General features: G+C 42.9%; 1 protein-coding gene across 3 annotated transcripts in view; it reads left to right on the top strand.

The window, feature by feature from the left end:
• syngap1b (synaptic Ras GTPase activating protein 1b) overlaps positions 1-20689 on the top strand; it is a 111873-nt gene that overhangs the window by 27904 nt on the left and 63280 nt on the right. For all 3 annotated transcript variants that reach the window (XM_083760873.1, XM_083760874.1, XM_083760872.1), the window contains exons 2-3: positions 1690-2180; positions 14314-14419. In XM_083760873.1, the coding sequence (XP_083616999.1) occupies positions 1690-2180; positions 14314-14419 (597 nt within the window). The remainder of the gene's footprint in view (positions 1-1689; positions 2181-14313; positions 14420-20689) is intronic.

Genomic DNA, 20689 nt, shown 5'->3' with positions numbered 1-20689 from the left:
GGGCCATGTGCATAAACTGACCATGAGTGGCCTAAGAATAGCTGGCAACTTTCCAAACACTGTTCTGTTTCGGCTGTTATAGGCAGTTTGTCTGTGTGGAAGAGGAGGTGCCATGTGTATCCTTAAGTGAACATGAACTGTCAACCCTGTTATATTTGTTTCCTTGTTAAGTGAATTGTAATTTGTGGATTCAAATAAAGTACTAAAGTGTGTGTGTGTGTGTGTGTGTGTGTGTGTGTGTGTGTGTGTGTGTGTGTGTGTGTGTGTGTGTGTGTGTGTGTGTGTGTGTGTGTGTGTGTGTGTGTGTGTGTGTGTGTGTGTGTGTGTGTGTGTGTGTGTGTGTGTGTGTGTGTGTGCGCACACGTGCAGCAATGGCAGCACGGTGGAACGCCGTTGGACGCCAACTTTGTTTTGGGTGAGATCTTGTCCAAGAAGCAAGGGGCTATGCCAGCATAAAAGACAAGCTGGCATTGCCCGGCCATGCTGGCATTGCTACTTGTTCCTTGGACAAAGTGGGAAATAATATGGTTAGACACCAGTAAAGTGAAGTAGGAAAAAATTGTGAGGTTAATAAACAATAAGAGTTAATTAATAGCTCTTTCACACTGAAGCGATGACCTGGGTAAAATCTGTGTTAGCTGTGGATGTGAAAGAGTCAACCCGGGTTATCTGACACACAGCTGGGCTGCAGACGCAGTATGAAAAGACCTGAGGATCTCTGCTGCATGTCATCCCCCCACTCTCTCTCATGCCCTTTATGTCTCTCTCCTGGCTGTCTATCAAAGATATATATCCAGAAGTGCAGAGCAATCATCTTTAAAATGAAAGAGTCTCATTTCCAAATCCACATGCATTTTCCCCCCTCTTTTTTCCCCCACCACTAGTCTGAACTAGTCTTTAGAAGCAAAGATAAAGTACTAGAATATTTTAATAAACGGCAGTGCCCTGAGCATTTTCTGTGATGAAAGCTGTGCCCAGTCTAACCCAGTGGCTTTGTTGTGTATCACAATACCTGCTTTGCTTCATGGCACTTTGCCTCTGCCCCAGGACCCATGTTTTCGTCCAAGGAACAGCCTGTGGTTTCTGAATGGGACAAGGTCAGAGGAGAGGACACTGTCTCAGAGGCATACATGGGAAGATAATGAGGATGAGCAAACTGCAGGGGATAATGGAATGAAAATTGTAATGATGTAAAAAGGCTTCAAGTAAAACTAGACTATTGATTCGAGTCCAAATATGGTTTATGTCTCATGTAAAATAAAGTAATCCGATTCTCAATACAGAACTATACAAATACTTACCATTTATGTTTTCTGATGTATGTGTTTTCCATTTAATTTATTTCGTGTGTTTGTTTGAGCAAAAACAAAGTCCTAGGTCCACACAGGTTATGTATGCAGAAAAAGCTGGAAGGAAGGAATTGAATAACCATCTCTGGCAGACTGGCAGTGTTGGTATACTGCTCTCTACAATACAGGATCAATCGTAGCTTGTTTCTTCCCCCCCTATTCAAGCAAGCGATCAAATGAGCTGCAAATATCACTTGGTCTTGACGTTATGAGGAAAGGCATGTGTCACAACAGTGTATCTCTCCTACTACTGATCCTAACTGACCTATACCTTGTCCCTCCTCTTTCCTTCCCCATCCCCGTCCCTGTCCCTGTCCTTCCTTCTTCCTCCCTTGCCCAGATGCGAGGTGTGCCGTCCCCCCGTCCTATCATCATCACCATCATCGCTCCCACGCACGCTCCTTCCACGCTCCTTCCTATGACCGTCCCTCCCACGAACGTCCTTCCTATGACCGCCCCTCCCATGAACGTCCTGCCTACAACCGTCCCTCACACGAGCGCCCTGCCTACGAACGCCCGTCCCACGAACGCCCTACCCACGACCGTCCTGTCTACGACCACCCTTCCCACGAACGCCCTGCCTACGAACGCCCGTCCCACGAACGCCCTGCCTACGAACGTCCCTCCCAGGAACGCGCTGCCTACGAACGTCCCTCCCACGAACGCCCTGCCTACGACCGCCCCTTGCACGAAGGCCCTGCCTACGACCGCCCCTCGCACAACCGTCCTGCCTACGACCGCCCCTCACACGAACGCTCCTCATATGACCCCTACAACTCCCGTCTCTGCGTGATCTCCGGAAATCAACTCTACATGTTGGACCAAGAGGAGGTACTGTACAAGTGATACTTGTCAAAATGGTCATTTGACGATTAGCCTTTGGGCCAATTGCAGCCTCAAAAGAAAAAAGATCTTAGTTCAGGATGTTAGGCATCTCTGAGACAAATCGGTTGTATATTAGTTATTTATGACAACTAACAACAAGGCTACATAATAATAATGATAATTGATTGCATTTTTAAACATCCCTCAGCTATATACAAGTCCCTTGGACATGACGCTAGTATGTCGCAGCCAGGAATTGACCCCCAATCCAACCCTTGATGCTTAGTGCCAAGCAGGGAGGCCATTTTTATATGGAGCTGGTCTTGGTCATTCATTTGGTACATTCACACCTGGTAGCTTTCCTATACAGCCAGTCATCTACAACACTAGTTGATGAGGAAGGCGAGAGCATTACATACAGTATTTGTTTCCATTAGTGTTGGGGAAGTTACTTTAAATATAATATTACATATTACGTATTACTTAAAAACTTTATTACTGTCACTTTGTTAAAGTAATGTGTTATTACTTTCACAAAACACCCCAAAAGAAGGGCAAAAGACAGTGTTGAATTGAAGAGGGTAGGTTAAATGGAATAGAATGCCAAAATAAGGTTATACTTATTGGTATTTCTATTAAAAGGCTTTTATAGCAGCCTAAATTTAAAAGTCATGATGAAATACAAACAACTCGGAAGCAGCATTGTCCTCTGTTGGCATAGGAATAGATTTTTCATTAATCAAATAAAACTCTCAATAGCGATTGGTTGACAATAATGTGTTACCGCAACAGTTTATTGGTGTTACAGCAAAACCTGCATTTTCTACCATCTCTTGCATGTTGCTTTGGTTCTCCATCTCTGTTTGTAGACCAGGAGAGGGTAGTGTTCTTCATCTTTTCTGCAAGCATTTTATGTATGAGAAACTTCACAGCATAAGCATATGGCCAGAGATTAATACCACTGCAATAAATAGACTTTAACCCTATAAATGCCACTGATGTCACATCCCCACTCTGAACAGTGCATGTATGATGCACATAATAATCCCACAATCTGCATGTTACTGTTGCAGTGCTTTCTTTATGTGCTGGCTGATGAAAAGCAGATAGCAGCCAGGTGGCAATTTTTTACAGTAGTGTGAGTGCTTGGCCGCCAATAGTATCTCTAAGGAATACAGAGCTTAGTGATAAGACGACATTCCTGCTCTGGAGGCATTGAGCGGAGGGACCAGGTAAATTAATCAAAAGCCTATCCCTGTCTAATTGTGCCAATAAGGCAGCAGCTGTGAAGGGGCAGGAGCTGGCTTGATGTGCTGATAGTTGTCACCCCGGCGACAACAAGCAGCGTTACATATTCATGCCTGTCACTCACCTTATGCCGTGGAGATTCACTTTGACTCCCTCTCTCCCCCTTTACGTTAGACTTATTTCTGTTTAATTCTGATTAATGTCCACCCACATATAAGCAATCATATATTGCCATAGCTGAAATAAGATGGATCAGAGGTTATTTCTTTTTCTCAGTGCCCATTCTTATGATTCCATATAAATGCACTAAATCTGCCACTCTCACCTCTCTGATTGCCTGTTAATACCGTAGGTCCTACTGTCGCTCCCTCTCCCAGCCAACGCTCTGTCTTCCATCTCACACTTTACCTTCACCCATCCTTCACTACCTACTTTCCCTGTTTCTCTTCTTTACCTCCTCTCCCTCCATCGCTCTACAGCTATTGTCTCTTCCACTTTGCTCAGCATCCGTCTATGCGTCTTCTCTCTCGCCCACCCTCCCGCTCGTATCTAGCTCTTTCTCTGTCTATTCTGTCTCTTTCTCTTCTGTTTCTCGCTCCTTTTCCTTATGTCTCTCTCTGTCCTCTCAGATCCATACTGCTCTGTCCCGCTGTTTTCCCATTTTCTGTTTTCCTCTATACCTCCCCATCCCCCACATTTCTCTCTCCTTATCTCTCCATCTATACTCCTCCCTTACTCTCTTCCTCCCACCTCTCTCTCTTTGGGGTGAATGGCAGGAGTGTTTGGCTCTCTCCAACAGGCCATCTGGCTCTGTCCTTCTCACAGCTCCATTCAGACACGGCTCACTTTCTGTTTTGTGAATGATGCCTGTCAAAAGATACTCCACAGGAGCCCCTTCCTAAGGAACTGACTTGGGGAACCGAGGCCACACTGTTGGCCTATTGTCTATCTCTGTGGAATTATGTGTTTTGACAGTATGCCTCGACTATTCTTATCAGGCTTCACTCAGTGAGCTGCTTCTTTTATGGTGGTGCAGTGGCACTGTACAGAGTTCAGTGGGGATCATACAGTGGATTGAGTGGAAGGCAGACTGTATACTTTATGGATGGATAGTAGACCATACAAATCACTCTACATGTTACTATTTGTGTAGCATGACCGACCGTAGTCATTTATACTTCACTCGCTGAAAGAACTGATTTTCAAATTGATGGTTGTGCAGTGGCCTCGAGAGTCGAGGCTGTTTATAATCTTACACATCCCTCGAGCCATAGAGAGCCTCATGTGCACAACCTTCAGTAGCCTATTCAGATTCCACAATCCACACTTAAGCCACATTTTAACTACAGTGCAGAATTTGTCCAGCAAAGGAATTGGCGCAAGAGGTGAATGTAAGTACTAGAGATTGTAACTTTAATCCATTGAAAGAACAGAGGCTAAGGCAAGGCAAACTGTCGTTATCTGTCATTATCACAGGTGGAGTTGGCAGGTCTGTTTGTAGCCTAAAATCTCCTGTCCAAGACGACAAAAATTACTAGGAAGCTTGCTGTAAAATTTTGATTTCCTGCACTTTGGCTATGTGAGTGAGTATTACTAGTTCACTCTGTCAATTGCAGTGCATACTTGCCTGTGGGCTCTTGTATTCTCTGCTCGGGGCCTGCAGGGGGAGCTAGCGGGCCAGCAGTGATGGCCTCTTGCCATCCTCTCTTGCTCCTTCTCTCTCCTCACATTGATCTCAGGTGACAGAGTTCTGCATTCTACCACCAACACACACCAGTGCCCTGTTCCCCAAGCTCCTCTCCCCCATCTGTGCCAATGTTATGCAAGAAACCAAAATTATACAATATTTGGTTTGGTTAGCCATAACCACATCAAAATCTTCTATAGAAATGTACCGTATGTATGTCCTGGTTCAAAGTAAAGAGTGCATTTGGCTATATACATCTACCTCCCTGGCTACCATATTGCCTTTCTTGGTAATGCAAATAAACCAGGGAAGGAATCGTGCTAGGTTTAGCTTGTGGCTATACTGTCACTATAGCTAATCCACAAAGTGTGGATTATGAGTGCTTTGCATTCTATGCATGGCCCACAGGAACCATGTAACAAAAAAGGGGGGTGGGGAGGGGGATACATTATGTACTGAAAGGTGTGTGGGTGTAAACAGTCACGAGTAAAATAATGCTGTTACTGTAGTAAGATGGTTAGCCCACAGAGGCTATTTAAAAGGAAGCACTTGAGCTAGCTACCACATTCTTGGCATTTGATTTCCATTACATGCCACTCAAGAACACCATCTTTCAAAAGGTCATTGTGCACATATAAGGGATTAAATGGCTTTTATCTCAACAATTCGATTAATTTGCCTATTCAGCCAGATAGTGTACAAACTTCTTCCTCTAATACCTTAGAGGCTCTGAAAGAAAGTAGCCCTAATGTGTCTCCTGCCAGCTTACAAGGAGCAATTGCGAGATCGAGATGACCTTAAAAGCAATCCTTCACATTTATCATTTTTATTAGAAAGCATTGTGGGTTGCCAAGCCTGGCTCTGTGGTAAATGCACACATGGGAGGTTTGGAAAGGCAAAGCATTTTCCTAAGGGCCTTAAGTTATTTTGGCATTTACTGTAGCTGGCGGTGTGATCCACAGAAAATTCCAATTTGTGTACCAAACAATATTACAGTTTTAATTATCACTGACATTTCAAGTAATCAATAATATAAGCAGATACATTAATTGTCAGTCAAGTGTCTGAAAATAAGGTTCAGAGCCCTGAACCAATAGAGACTTTATCCTGGACATGTCGCCTGCACAATTCCCTCAGATGACTTAAACGCACTCTGGTCAACACTTCAGAGAATATGTTTCTAATAACATTTTTGCTTCATAGCTGTTTATTTATTCTCTACACACTGTACAGAATGAATGCACAGAAATGCACACATTCTTCAAAACATTACAATCCCAGGGGGCGCCTGGTGGCTCAGTCAGTTAGTGCAGAGATTGCTACTTGTTGTGAGTCACGGGATTGACTCCTACAATCCCTGACAGAAAGGGGTGAAAACTGTCAGTTGCTCTGTTAGGGCATTTGTGTTTATTTGCTGTGACCAGAGCCCAGGCTCCAGTGGAGAAGGAGCATCTGTCTTTCAGAAGGTGATATTGTGCTACTGAAGGGCAAATCATGTTGTTGGCCAGCAAGACCACCTGTGATGATGATGGGGCCACAGAGTGTGTGTGTGTGTGTGTGTGTGTGTGTGTGTGTGTGTGTGTGTGTGTGTGTGTGTGTGTGTGTGTGTGTGTGTGTGTGTGTGTGTGTGTGTGTGTGTGTGTGTGTGTGTGTGTGTGTGTGTGTGTGTGTGTGTGTGTGTGTGTGTGTGTGTGTGTGTGTGTGTGTGTGTGTGTGTGTGTGCGTGCGTGTATGTTGTATATGTTTTTGTGTACTACATACGATACGGGCACAATATGTGTTTTTGTGAATGAGTGTGATTTGTGTTATTGCCCGAATGCCCGAGTGTGTGCTTATGCACGTGTCAGAGTTCTGTGTGCACATGTGTGTTTCTGTCAGAGACAGAGTTAGGGACTCAGCTGGTGTTTGATCATCTCCCTGTTAAGATATAATGGATTACACACCTGTCGCTTTAGCAAGTGTGCACACACACACACACACACACACACACACACACACACACACACACACACACACACACACACACACACGTGATGTGAGCGTGCACACTCTCTCTCTCTCTCTCTCTCTCTCTCTCCCACCATATTCCCCTTCTCCTCACAGCTGGGCCTGAGGAAGCAATAGTGACATATGGGCCGGCCAGCCTGGAGCATCGCTCAACTCACCATGCCAGGCTGGCAAAAGCACCCTCCTCCCCCCATCAGATCTACCGCACTCTAATACCCTCTGTACCCCTGGCTGCGGCGTGACTAACATGAGGGAAGAAAATCTTTTATTTTCTTTCATGTTCTGTGCAATTTGCCTGTAAAGGTTGTTAACACCTGGAGTGACGCGAAAAGTAGAACCTTTAGGCTGCTGTTGCCATGTCTGTTTACATTCATCTGGCTTACAATTTACAAATCAAATTGAAAAACATTGATACAAAAACAAAATAATAAGACATTCTTGTATTTCAGTCATAGTCCCTAAGCTTCTCCCTTTTGTAATTTACTTAAACCTTTTCGTGCTCTTTCACTTCTTTCTCTACAAATCTCCTCCATGTCTCTTTGGGTCTGCTTCATTTTGTTTTTGGCTCCATTCTGCAGTGCACACATGTCCAGTCCACATCCATCCACCTTCTGAACTTGATCACATTTGACATGGGGTCAGGCCTGTTCTCCTGTAAGGGTTTAAGTTTACTGTTGTGGTTTACTGGGCCAATATTATTCTCAGTATGTGCTCCCACCACCACCCCAGCATCCACCTATGGGCTCTGTTTCTAAATGATTCCCTTATGAAACTAAATTTTTCCCTCTACACTAAGGGCTATATCTTGCGCCACCCCTTACTCCTTATCCCTACATTTATTTGCCATTTTTTACTATTTCGAAAAACCTTTTAAAATATACAAGCTCACAATGTGTCGATGTAGTCAGCTAGTTGAACTACTTTAAAATGTTTTTCAAATAGGTTTAGGGATAAGGGCTAAGGGGTGGTGCAAGATACGTTCCCAAGTCTCATTGCCGACACCCTCCCCCAGGTGAATCCCCCACAGGGGATGATGGGGTGCCAGGATGGGGCAGATAGGCTCTTTCTATGAGTCAAGTTGGCAGTGAATTGCTGTGGATCAGAGAGCAATAGAGGAGGTGGTGAGTGGGCTTATTCTCGCTCAAGTGGACGGCATTGAGGGAAATTACCATGTTTAGCCCCATGTAATTGGCTAGTATTGACATGTAGATGGCTAGTCAAGAATTAAACTTGTCTAGAGTCATGTATTTAAGATAATTTTATCCTTCTCTGGAAGGGTCTGAAATGTTTACTTCCTCTCAAGATTCTGGTTGGTACAGTACAGTAGTTGGAGATAGCTGCTTGTCTGAATTAGAAAAGACAAATAGCCTACTTATGCCTCGGCTCATAAAATACATAACCTTCTTACCTTCTGTGAAAGTACGGTATATGCAGTTCATGTATCAGATGTTTTTTGTAATAATGGGCTCAAAGGTTGTACTGGAGTTTCTTCACTTTTGAATGATTTTTACATACATTAGACTAGAGTAACTACTTTTCTGTACATTATGTAAGCCATTGTTCTTTTGATGTCACAAGGTCAATAAACTTTTCAGTTCAATAACTCATTACAATTTACAATTTACAATTTAGGCATTTAGCAGACGCTCTTAATCCAGAGCGACTTACATTAAGCAAGAACAAAAAAAACATGGGAATACATCACATAAAAACATTTATCAAGAAACATGCGTAAGCTAAGAAAGTAACAGTGGAATATCTATATAATTAAGCTATACATATAAACTATACATCTATACTACTATGCTATACATATGTACTATGACGTGCTATGGCTACATACAATGCAATTATAGTGCTGTCTACATAATATGCTATAAGTCTGTATCAAATGCTATCTAAGTCTACAGAAATGCTATCTAAGGGGGTGGGGTAAGTGCTATGGGCCATGATGGAGTCTGAAAAGGTGGGTTTTCAGACTACGGCGGAAGGTTCCCCACAGCAGCAAAGCTAATGTGTGAGTAGGTTTAAGGTTACAGTATTGCTGCGGGATCCGCATACTCTACCATCAGTATGACGCCCTGAGGGCGAGAAGCGACCTCGCCCTAAAGGGCGAGGACACGTGCATGCATCCGCCTGGTGATGGCAGACTGCTGGGTGAGCGCTGGCGCTTTGGCATGGGGGGGACAGATCAACATATGGAATGAATTATGTACTGGCCATATGTTTGATTAGGTCAGATCAACATATGGTATGTCAGAACAGGTCAGCTCCATATATGGAGTTCTAAGGGTGGCAGCGGGGGCAGTGTATTTTTGTTTACAGGGTTTGATGAGGGCCCAGGTAGGATCGGGCCTTCATTTTCGGGCTTGTTGAGAACTCTAGTTTTCGCCGGCTGCCGGGCGCGGCTGCACTAATAAATTTGACAGGGATCTAAGGGTTCGGGGTTTGAGGTCAGATGTAGAGTTGCTTGCCAGCAGGTTTTTATAGTAATCTGTGAACTATTCACACTCCATCCCTTCTTCATTGTGACAGTAGTGCGAGTGCAGAGCTTGCCCTCACATTATGGGACCACTTTGCTAATTACATGTATTGATACCCCCATAAAGCAACACTGTAACTACAGTATAAAGATACATAATACTTTATGGTGCCATCAATGAGAAGTAGTTAGAATGCGTTGTTAATTCAGGCCCATTGTTTCTTATCATCAGCAGTAAAACATATTCAATTATTGGAACAGGGTACTTGGTCCACTCTGTGTTAGTGTTTCTTGGTTTGTTCTGACAAAGAGCTCCAGGCAAGCTCTGGACATTATCAGTGAATAGAATATTCACTGATAATATGTAATACTAAAACTTTATATCCATTTCATATACCTTTTATATCTAGCATGCAAGCATATATATTATTGTACTTGAGTGAGTTATGTTGTTATCATACATGCATGGTTATTAGTATAGCCTTTAATAAAATTAGGACTGTCTTACAACTGATGATTATCAACATAGGCTATTAGAATAGAAAATACTTTTATTTGTCATTGCACACAAAGCATACACTGAGCATACAACGACATTTCTAGGGAGCTCCCACATAACCTTAGTACATAAAAACACTAACATAACACGTAACATACAACACAGAGTAAAGTGCATGGTGATATTTAAAGTGCATGATGGATGAAAAAGGAACCAATAAGTTATCACAGTCCAGAGTCAGAGTGCATGATGCATATGAGGGGACAGTCAATGTTCATTTAGTGATCCATCGTTTAGCAGTCTGACTGCGTAGGGGGAAAAGCTGTTTGTCAATCTTGAGCTACTAGCACGGATGGACTGGTATCTCCTCCCTGAGGGAAGGAGGTGAAAGAGATGGCATGCTGGGTGTGACTGGTCTCTGATGATACGGTGGGAGAGGCCGAGGCAGCGGGAGGTGAAGACGGAGGTGATAGATGGTAGAGGGGACCTGATGATCCTACCTGCCGCCTTCACCACCCTCTGTAGGGCCACCTGCTCTGCCTTTGTGCAGCTGGGGAACCACACAGACACACAGTAAGTCAGTACGCTCTTGACAGCACAATGGTAAAAGTTTACAAGGAGATTTATTGGCAGGGCAGCTTCTTTCAGCTTCCGTAGGAAGTATAGGCGTTGCTGAGCTTTTCCAATCACTGAAGCGATTTGGTGCTCCAGGACAGGGTCTCACTCACACTGAGACCCAGGAACTTGAACTCTGTGACCAAATCTGCCTCGTTGTTAATGAGCAGAGGGGAGTGGTCCGGCCTTGACTTCCTAAAGTCCACTATAATCTCCCTTGTCTTCTTTATGTTGAGCTGCAGATTGTTATTAGCACACCAAGCTGTCAGACCTTCCACCTCTCTCCGATAGGCAGACCCATCATTGTTCCTTATGAGCCCCACAACTGTGGTGTCATCTGCAAATTTCATCTTCATGATATGGACTTTATTGTTGACTGGTGGTTTTCGATAGTTTGACATTCACTCCAATTCCAACAGCTCAGTGACCTTGTGTTTAGAGTGTCCGTCCTGAAACTGGGAGGTCTGAGTTCCATCAAATGGGACCCAATGCCTCCCTGCTTGGCACACAGCATCAATGGTTGGATTGGGGGGTTAGATCAACTACAAACTAGAAAGATGCAATTCTGGGGAAATTTCTAAATGTGGTTGCCTCGATCGCACAGACGCCTTCGGAAATATAGACCCCTCCCAGTAATTTTGCTAGCCAATTACAATGTCAAGTCACCCCTGTAAGCATGTGTAAGTAATTCAGAGGGGATTTGACATATGGCTCATGTGCGTGCCGCCTGTGGGAGAAGTAGTGCGCCAAACGTTGGGGTTACTCTAGAAAAAACGAAAAAAAGACTAACACTAGTCTGGTTGCAACCACACTAATGATTACTGAGCGTGACATGGCTGCGGCCAACCGCCTCCAAGAGATGGGTCAAATGCGGAGAACAAACAACACATTTTGTTTGATATGATAGATATGTCCTCACATGTCCGACACAGACAGTAGAATCAAATCATGATTCAATATTGTTTATTATTTACTTCTTAAAATGTACTATGTAAAGGACTTTACTCTTTTGCTCTTTTAGTCCTTCTCCATTATGTCTCCTCTATTTCATCACACACTTTTTATCATTTATCTTTTCTATTTTATACTTCTTGGCTTGTTCAAACTAGTGTGGTCCTACTGTACAACACTGCATGTTAAAGAAATATCATGTAGGCCTACTATATTCAAGAAATAATTGTCTTGGTTTCAGAAACAAAGGAGAAAACTCAGGGAAATAATGTACTGGTAATGCAATATAGATCTGCCAAAATATTGTGCATTTCTTTGATGTGGAGAATTATACACTTTAATAATCCTACTGTACTTACTGTGCTGAGAATGTGTTTATTTATTTAGTTCCACGTTTCCACAACCATGAGTATGCCTCATGGTCAACCGACTCATTATTTTTGGCAATAAAACCTCCAAACAACAACCATGTGTTGTTGCAAAATCATTTGTGGATTATGCCCGACACGACAAAACTGGGGCCTGATATTTTCTGAGCACTATATGCTCACAGCATGTTGTTAAAACTACATAGAAAAGCTCAGTGAAACCTTTCAGTGCACAATTGCTCAAACAAAGGGGAAAGATGACTCAATAAAGAAGCACACATACTCTTTACATGGATGTACTGTCCCGGACTCATAAAGAATGGATGGTGCATAATCATTTTTTCATTCTTGTATTGTAATCTAATTTCCAAAAAGTAATAACGTTGTCCCAGGCAAGTGATGTATCACACAATGCACTTTTGTGTAGGACAATATACACAGTTGATTTATGAGGTGCATACTGTACATCTGCATGTGAATACGTTGGATAAAGAGGTTCACAGAAAACAAGGCAGATCCTATTGCTGCTATTGTGAAGTGTCTTCCTGTTGGCCAAACTAAATATAAAAATGTTGAAGGCGTGGCACGAACTCTGAATCTCTGTTGTTTGAACAAACATGACCAATAGCCCTTAAAGTCTTGACCCCCCAACCCCAATAGTAGAGTGATTTCACGTTATATGGTACATTAAGTGGGACTTCTATACTTTGTATAATCTGCTAAATCAGTCAATATCGTAAAGTGGTCTTCAATTATTTAAACAACACTAAATTGCCACTAAGTTACTAGTGGTTATTCTAAAACATTAAAAACAGAAAACTACACAAAATGAATACACACACACACTCCAATGCTTTTTAGAGGGCTCCTTTTGAGTGGCACTCAGTTGTCTTGTGGGACATACTGTATAGATGAGAGTGACCTGACTGTGTCCTTCTTTGTTACAGGCCTGGCCCCAGAGCCCTGACAGTGTCCTTCTTTGTTATTGGCCTGGCCCCAAAGCCCCCAGGCTGTACTATCCTCCACTGCACTGTGCCTTTAGTGCCACGTTGTCTGACAGTAAACTCTGTGTTCACACTGTCACCCGCTCTGCCATGCTCCGACATTCTCCTGCTAGGATACACTTGAAGGCACGGCAAAACTTGATAATCAAACACCTCTGATTTCTACAGGACAGACAGAGGGATGCCTAATACTATGAAGAGTTTCTATTTATATTTTGGGGAGAAAAAACATCTACTACTCGGAAACGATGCAAGTCGGTTTCCTACTATCCTTTTTAAAACTTTCTTGTTTTACTAGGATTAATTATCAATCATCAAAAACTATACAGTATCTAATTTTGCAACAACTTCGGTCATACTGTTTTGTCTCATTTTCCTTTTTTTGTATATTTTTTATGGAGGGACAGACAGTAGGGTGACAGGAAATGGGGGGAGAGATGGGGGGAAGACATGCAGTAAAGGCCGTCGGGATCGGGAGTCGAGCCCGCGGCCCGACTGGATTACCAGCCAAGGTGCCAAACCAATAGCATAGTTAATGCAAGGCACCAACCTGCTCATCACAAGCAGATTGGGTTCAATGTCAGCAAGACATTCCACATGCAGCCAGGAGGAGGCGGCAATCAAATCGGGAACCTTGTGATTCCATTGCCTTACCTTCTGAGCCACTGCTGCCCCTACTGGAAATGTCCACTTATTAATGGCAATTATAAAATGTTATTCCTAGATTGCCCTGAAACTTGCTGAACGCATTCATGCTCAGCAAGATAATTTCATGGGCAGATTGCAGGATGAACCCTACTGATTTAGCCTTTACTCTAGTTACTAGAGGAAAGGCTAATCCTCCAATTTGGCTGCTAAATAATAATACATTTGAAATCTCCCTGTTTTTCTCTCTCTATTCTTGGATTCAAACGACTTCTTTGGGCATTCACATCAGCAGTACATTGACTGTACTATGACCTGCTGGATGATAATAGGATAGACATGTTTGGTTGGTTGACTACTTCTGTCTCATCATAGCTAACCACTTAAACTCTCAATACTTAGTAAGCCGGACCTTTGGCTCTGCAATTATCTTCCCAGAACATAGCCGATCTACATAAGCTCACATAGTGCATCACAGCTTGTTCCCTCCAGAACAGGGATGCTAGGGTTAAAGTGGCTAAGCCAAGTCAATAGGGGGACAGAATAGGGACACTCATTTTAAGAATGTGTGTGTGTACTGTATGAGTGTATGTACTGCATCATGTGCATTAACTCTGTGCTCTCTACTTGCAGGTACACCCTTTGCTGATGCGCGAACGGCGCTCAGAGTCTCACAGGAACAAGCTGCTGCGGCGGACAGTGAGCGTTCCTGTTGAGGGAAGGCATCATCCCGAGATGGGTGAGCAGACCTGCCTTTGAACAATTCACTTGAACTTTAATATGACACTTAACCCATTCTGGGCGGGAACCCCTTTTGGTGTCTTACCCCCTCAGGCCGGGAACCCATATTTGGGTTCTGTACAGTATGTACAGTATTCAAAAATGTTATTTTTTTGATGCTGCTATATAAATATTTGAAGTTTTTCAGAAAACTTAGGTCAGGCTTTAGAAGGCGTTTTTAGAATCGGCCTTAGGCCTAAATGAACAACTGACAGTGTTTCATAATAGGCTTTCCTTTCCTTTTAACTCTCAAAAAAATAACAACACCCTGATTGATCATATGCTTTGATACTAGTGTACTTCATCATATTATACGGTTAAGTAGACTCAATAGCTGTCTATCTGTGAATATCTGCCATCTCCTTTCCTGTAATTTCTTCTCACTGAGCGTCTGGGTAAAATGGAGCATTCATTCTTGCCTACACTGTATGTTGCCTACTAGGCCTCAGTTCTGTTTCCTGTCTGTGTTTCGCTGTTTCCTTTCTTCTTGGACATGTCCACTCTCATCTGTTGTCCTTTTTCTCTCTTTGGACGTATTCTTATTACTCTCTCTCTCTGCGGTGCACTTTTTCTTTTCATCAGACTCAGTTTCTCTGGGGCCTCTGTGACTGTCCTGCTCAGTTTCTCCTCATACCTTCACCGCCTGCATTTCAGCCATTTGAACTAAGTACCTCCCTTGTGTCTATGACTCTAACATTGCTACTGCTGCCCTCGGTGTCACTTCAGATTCAACGAGACTCTCCCCCCTGTTTTATACTATCGAGGTCAAAGAACTGGCATTGATTGAGTGATTTCAAAATCTGTTGACACAGCATTAGCCTATATCGTCTGTACAGAAGCACACTGTAAACACGCTCACATGTACTACGTGCTAAGTGGTAAGTCACCATCTGTGGTGCCCTGCACATCATTACATCACAGTAATAAGTGAATCAACAACCATTAGTCGGGACTGTCATAAGGCCGCTATATTAGAAAACATCTTGCACAGTGGTTCCCAACCTTTTCTGGATCAGGGCCCACTTGAAATCTGATGGCTGCTCAGATGGTTATGGTGGGCACTCGGCCGAACTAACATATGTTATGTTGTAGTCACTGGTAGTAGTCATCAGGCCGGAACCACCAAGCCGGGACCAAGAATCACGCAAAATAATTCCCCACGATCATGGGCATCATAACCTTAGCTTAGGGCCTACCCAATACCCTTGATGCAGCATAGTTTAGCTTATAGGAATAATTAGTTTGGTATTTCCATCTCGTAGCGACTGGCGAGACTAAACTAGTAGTTATACTCGATTCTGCATTTAAACAGATGTTGGGGAAACCAAAACAAAGCAGTGCCGAAAAAACGGAACCAGCAACTGTCTGGAACCAACATTTGGTGGAAAGTCTGGTGATGCGAGGTTAGGGCCATGTTAGGTGGCTTGCTCAGGAACACTTTGGCATGTTGACTGGGACCAGGAAGGGATTTTCAGATTACCCGACAGTGTGTGCCTGAATCAGCCTGATGTAAGGACATGGTCACATTCAGATCTTTGATTAGTCAAACACACTGTGCTTACAGGTGTAATGTTCTAACACACCAAGCCTGGCACCTTGTCCATTCACTTCCTTGCAACTTGACGGTTTTAAACAATCAAGTTGAGGAAATTAACATGTAATTAAGGTATACAATATACATACAGATTTGTGTACAGCTACTTTTTAGAAAATGTCACTATGGTATGAATAGTTTATGCCGACAGCTGGCTCAATTAAGTATCACAATTACGATGAGGGAAATTATCCTTGTTAACGGAGAAAAAAGAACATTTAGCTTCCTATTCAGTCATTGTCCCTCTTGTCACAAACTATACTTTTGAGTGGTGCAGCCTGGAGCCATATGAAATCCGTTTTATTATTTTCCCAATTCCGTTTTATTTTTTCCCAAATTCAGTTTTTTCCGTTTTAATATTTCTGAATTCGTTTTTTTGCTTTTTATGCAATTTCTGCAAGACGTGAGCGATCCGATTCACGGACACGGCAATGAATCGGCTCTTATGAACGAGTTGCTCGTGACCGACACATCACTAGTGTTACAGAGACACGCAGCTAAGCTATACATCTCCTTACAACCGTACTCTACCGGATTTTCAATGAGAGTAGAGTGGTTGTTGTACTTTTTTGCGCATTTATGACAAAATATAATAATCGGCCGTCTTCACTTGATTTCTGAACAAACCTGACCACTGAATCATGTTCCATTTTCTCCCGAAAACTGAATTTCAGCCCAGATTAGGGGCAATTCCGCAATATTCCGCGTTTTATTCCAATTCCGTTTTTATTGGTCATTTCCGCGATTCCGTCCGCGATTCCGTTACCACGGATTCCATATGGCTCTACTCCATTGAACAGAAATGTGTGTCCCTATGGCTGTCTGTTTGTTAAGGGTCCCTATGTGTGTCTGTTTAGGGTACCAACAGGTGACAAAGTGGCGCTGTTGAGCTTCACACTGTGCACAGGTGCATGATGGGAAGAAGTTTTTAGCAGCCATTACATGATTTCGAGTGTGACAGTACAGTACATTGATAGTACAGTACAGTAGAGGGACCCCCTGCGGACCCCCACACGATTTCTCCATACAGTAACTCTGTCATTTCTTGTTTATGTTTGAGTGGTGCTAACCACTCCATTATGTGACTTTCTGTGTAGGTCTGTCTGCGTGTGTCTCCGTATGAGCACGGAAGTACAATCGCAATTCCCGCTGGATGGCACTGTTGAGCAGCGTCACACACACACACACACACACACACACACACACACACAAATACATGGATAGGCCAAGGAGGAGGGCTTGTACAGTACAGTACAGTACAGTACAGTACAGTACAGTACAGTACAGTACAGTACAGTACAGTACAGTACAGTACAGTACAGTACAGTACAGTACAGTACAGTACAGTACAGTACAGTACAGTATAAGATTCTATATGAAAACATTCATATAGAAACATTTTTATTTGTGAAAGTGAAAAAACCCGTCAATTACTGTTCTAATACAGTACATACAGTGCATATATGAACAAGGAAATAATTGAAAGTTATCCTAAACAGGTAGATTAGTCGGGAAAACACTGGTCATAAATGTTACCATTTAATGTACAGTAATAAGATTCATGCATTGTTATCTCAAATAGTGTCTTTTCAACGTCTTTTCTCGGTGCGTGATTGTCAGTGTTCCTGTTGCCTTCATAGTGATTCTCGTTCTATGGATTCTCGTACTTTATAACTAACTGATTAATAATGCAACAACCCGTTTGAGGACAGGTAGAGAGCATATTATGTGTTTGGGGATGTTGAAAGTAATGTTATTTCATCAGCTTGACACCCACGCCAGACCAGCTGCCATACAGTGTTTTATATCTTTGAGGTTTGAGGCTAAGCTAGGCTAACAACACACAACTACACTACACAGATGCACATCATTATCTAACTGCTATTTATTTACTAAGGAGAGAACATGTTTGCCTGATCACTTGACGGTAAAATGTGAAAGCTAAATTAATGTAATAGTCTAAAATGAAGACGTCAGACTGACCCATAGCAGGTTAATAATTAATATAAAGCCAGAAATGAGTACATTTTACCTACAACGTCTGAACCCTGCAGTGACAGCACAACACATTGCCTTACCAATTTCTCCAAGGAAACACAGTTGGTTTTGTGCTAATATACAAATGCAACAGCTTTAAGTATTTGAAGCATGATTTGAAGTGTTGAACCGAATCAGTAAATCGAACAGTTGAATGACTCGATCCTGGCAAACCTTTCACCTTCCAGATCAGGACGCTGTTGACTGTCAGATGTCATCTACCCAGTAATCGGCCAAAATACTCATGTATATGTGGCATGCAGCTGGACTGCTAGGCCAGCGGGTAACCCATTAACACAATGAGTGATCGAAGGTTTGTGAATGTTCAGCTGAAAGGAACCCAACTTTAGTGTGTTAGCCACAGGGAATATTTACAAACTATTCATAGCTGATTGGTGGAAACATTTCCTGAATTAGAAATTCAGCCATTACTTTACATGCTTTTTTTAAAAGTTATTTATTTCTTTTATTATTTCAATAATTAAACTGAAGTTGAACTGATTCCTTCTCTCAGTCAATTCTGATAAGCTCCGTCCGTAAATAGTTTAAATACAGCACGCAAGACATTCATATTCACATTGTATGACTCATAGATTTATGTATTATAATAATTGATGCTTTTTTGTGGTAACTGGGTTGACTGCAGGAAAAGCAGTGGCTGAAAAGTAGCTGAATTCAAAAACTGTTCCTTGATGAGGAAGAGTATTAAAAGTGAAGTGTATAGGGTCTGTTATAGTGGGAAGCGAACCTTGTCACACACTGAAAATAGCTGTTTGCAAGCTTGCATTGTGAGCTCTTAGATCGGCTATTTTTGGCGTGTGACACGGCACAGTATGGTGCAGATTGGCATAAGGCCAACATTAAGCATGAGGACAAATTGAGAGTGAGAATTTGTTTGAAAGGGGATGAATTAATGGAGCAACATAGTGTTCTGTGCTGATGCACACAGCCTCAGAGAGAGAGAGAGAGTGAGAGAGAGAGAGAGAGAGTGTGTGTGTGTGTGTGTGTGTGTGTGTGTGTGTGTGTGTGTGTGTGTGTGTGTGTGTGTGTGTGTGTGTGTGTGTGTGTGTGTGTGTGTGTGTGTGTGTGTGTGTGTGTGTGTGTGTGTGTGTGTGTGTGTGTGTGTGTGTGTGTGTGTGTGTGTGTGTGTGCGTGCGTGCGTGCGTGCGTGCGTGCGTGCGTGCGTGCGTGCGTGCGTGCGTGTACGTTCGTGCAAACTGTCATGTGAGTGAAAGATCTAATAAGCTTATACAACCACACTGGATGAGGCATTTAGCATAATTTGGGCTAATGGCTTAATACAGCAAAAGTCATAATAGCCGGGGAGCCACAGGCCCAAAAGCTGCGTTCTGTACTAACTGTAGGCGGTGTATGGATCCTTTGCTGAGTGTTGAATAGAGGGCGTTACAATGGTCCAAACGGGATGAAATGAGTGTGTAGATGATGATGAGTGCCTTGTAGATTTGTTGTTTTTGTTTGGTAGCATCGTCGGTGAGGATTTAACGAGAGTGTTGCTGTCGCTGTACTTTTTTTTTTCTTTTCTTCCTCTCAACAGTGGAGGGGTCGTCCCCGTCCCCGCCCCCCCTCCTCATGAAACTGAGTATGTCCAGACCCCCCTCTTGCACGCATGTACATACAGTACAAACAGAAGGGACTAAATCGTCATGAGGTCATACCATAACTTGTGATTGTATGCTGCCCATCTGAAGTTTTTTTTCTGGGTGGGATGGATCAGCGTCCCTACTCCCTGTGAAATCGTGATTCGTGGGGATGTATTACCCACTTCCCCTTGCCATCTGCGCCCCTCGAGCTGAGTGAAGACTTAATTGGAAACGACAGTGAAATTCACTTGTCAGCCCTGATATTTTTTCCATGTACCTGTCCATGTTGTCATTATATCTGTGAGTGACATGCACAGACTGCAACTGACACGCACAGTCTGCACAGAATGTGAGTTCACTGATGCTATTAGTGTGTGCCGTCATAAACCTCCAGTGTCTAAACTTAGCCATGTCTAAAGTAGTTTGTCTTTAATTACCATAATTGTATTTCAGTTTATAGTGTATTCCAAACGTGAGAACCCTTCATAGGAAAGGCAAGACTTTACAGTATGAACTTTACAACTGTCACTCTCTTTGACCCTGGAATATATATATTTTTTGTAAAGTTTTGGGGCACAGTAGAGAGAGAAACAGGAAACGGGGAGTGACACGCAGCTCATCGGGATTCGGATTTAAACCTGTTAGGCCCCATTCATACTGGCAGCCAAATCTAACCTGAATCTAGCCTGAATCAGATCTGTGTCACACCAAGACTGAAATCTGATTTGTTAAAATAAGCCACAATCAGAGGTGGTTTCAAATCTGATTCAAATCTGATTTGAGGCGATCTGTCTCAGTCTGAATGCAACAACCTGATCTAAATCAGATTCCATGTGACTTATGTGACCTGTCTGCATTTAAACAAATCAGATTCCAATCTGGATGTGGCACAGATCTGATTCAGGCTGGATTTGGCTGCCAGTCTGAACACGTAGATCAGATCTGGTCACTTGAAAATGGCAGTGTGAAATTTGACTGAATGTGACTGCAGTCTCAA

Source organism: Protomyctophum parallelum (genome assembly GCF_964188405.1).
Source record: "Protomyctophum parallelum genome assembly, chromosome: 3".
In the NCBI taxonomy this organism is placed as follows: domain Eukaryota; kingdom Metazoa; phylum Chordata; class Actinopteri; order Myctophiformes; family Myctophidae; genus Protomyctophum; species Protomyctophum parallelum.
The sequence above is the reverse complement of the archived record's forward strand: the minus strand, read 5'-3'. Positions and strand labels throughout refer to the sequence as shown.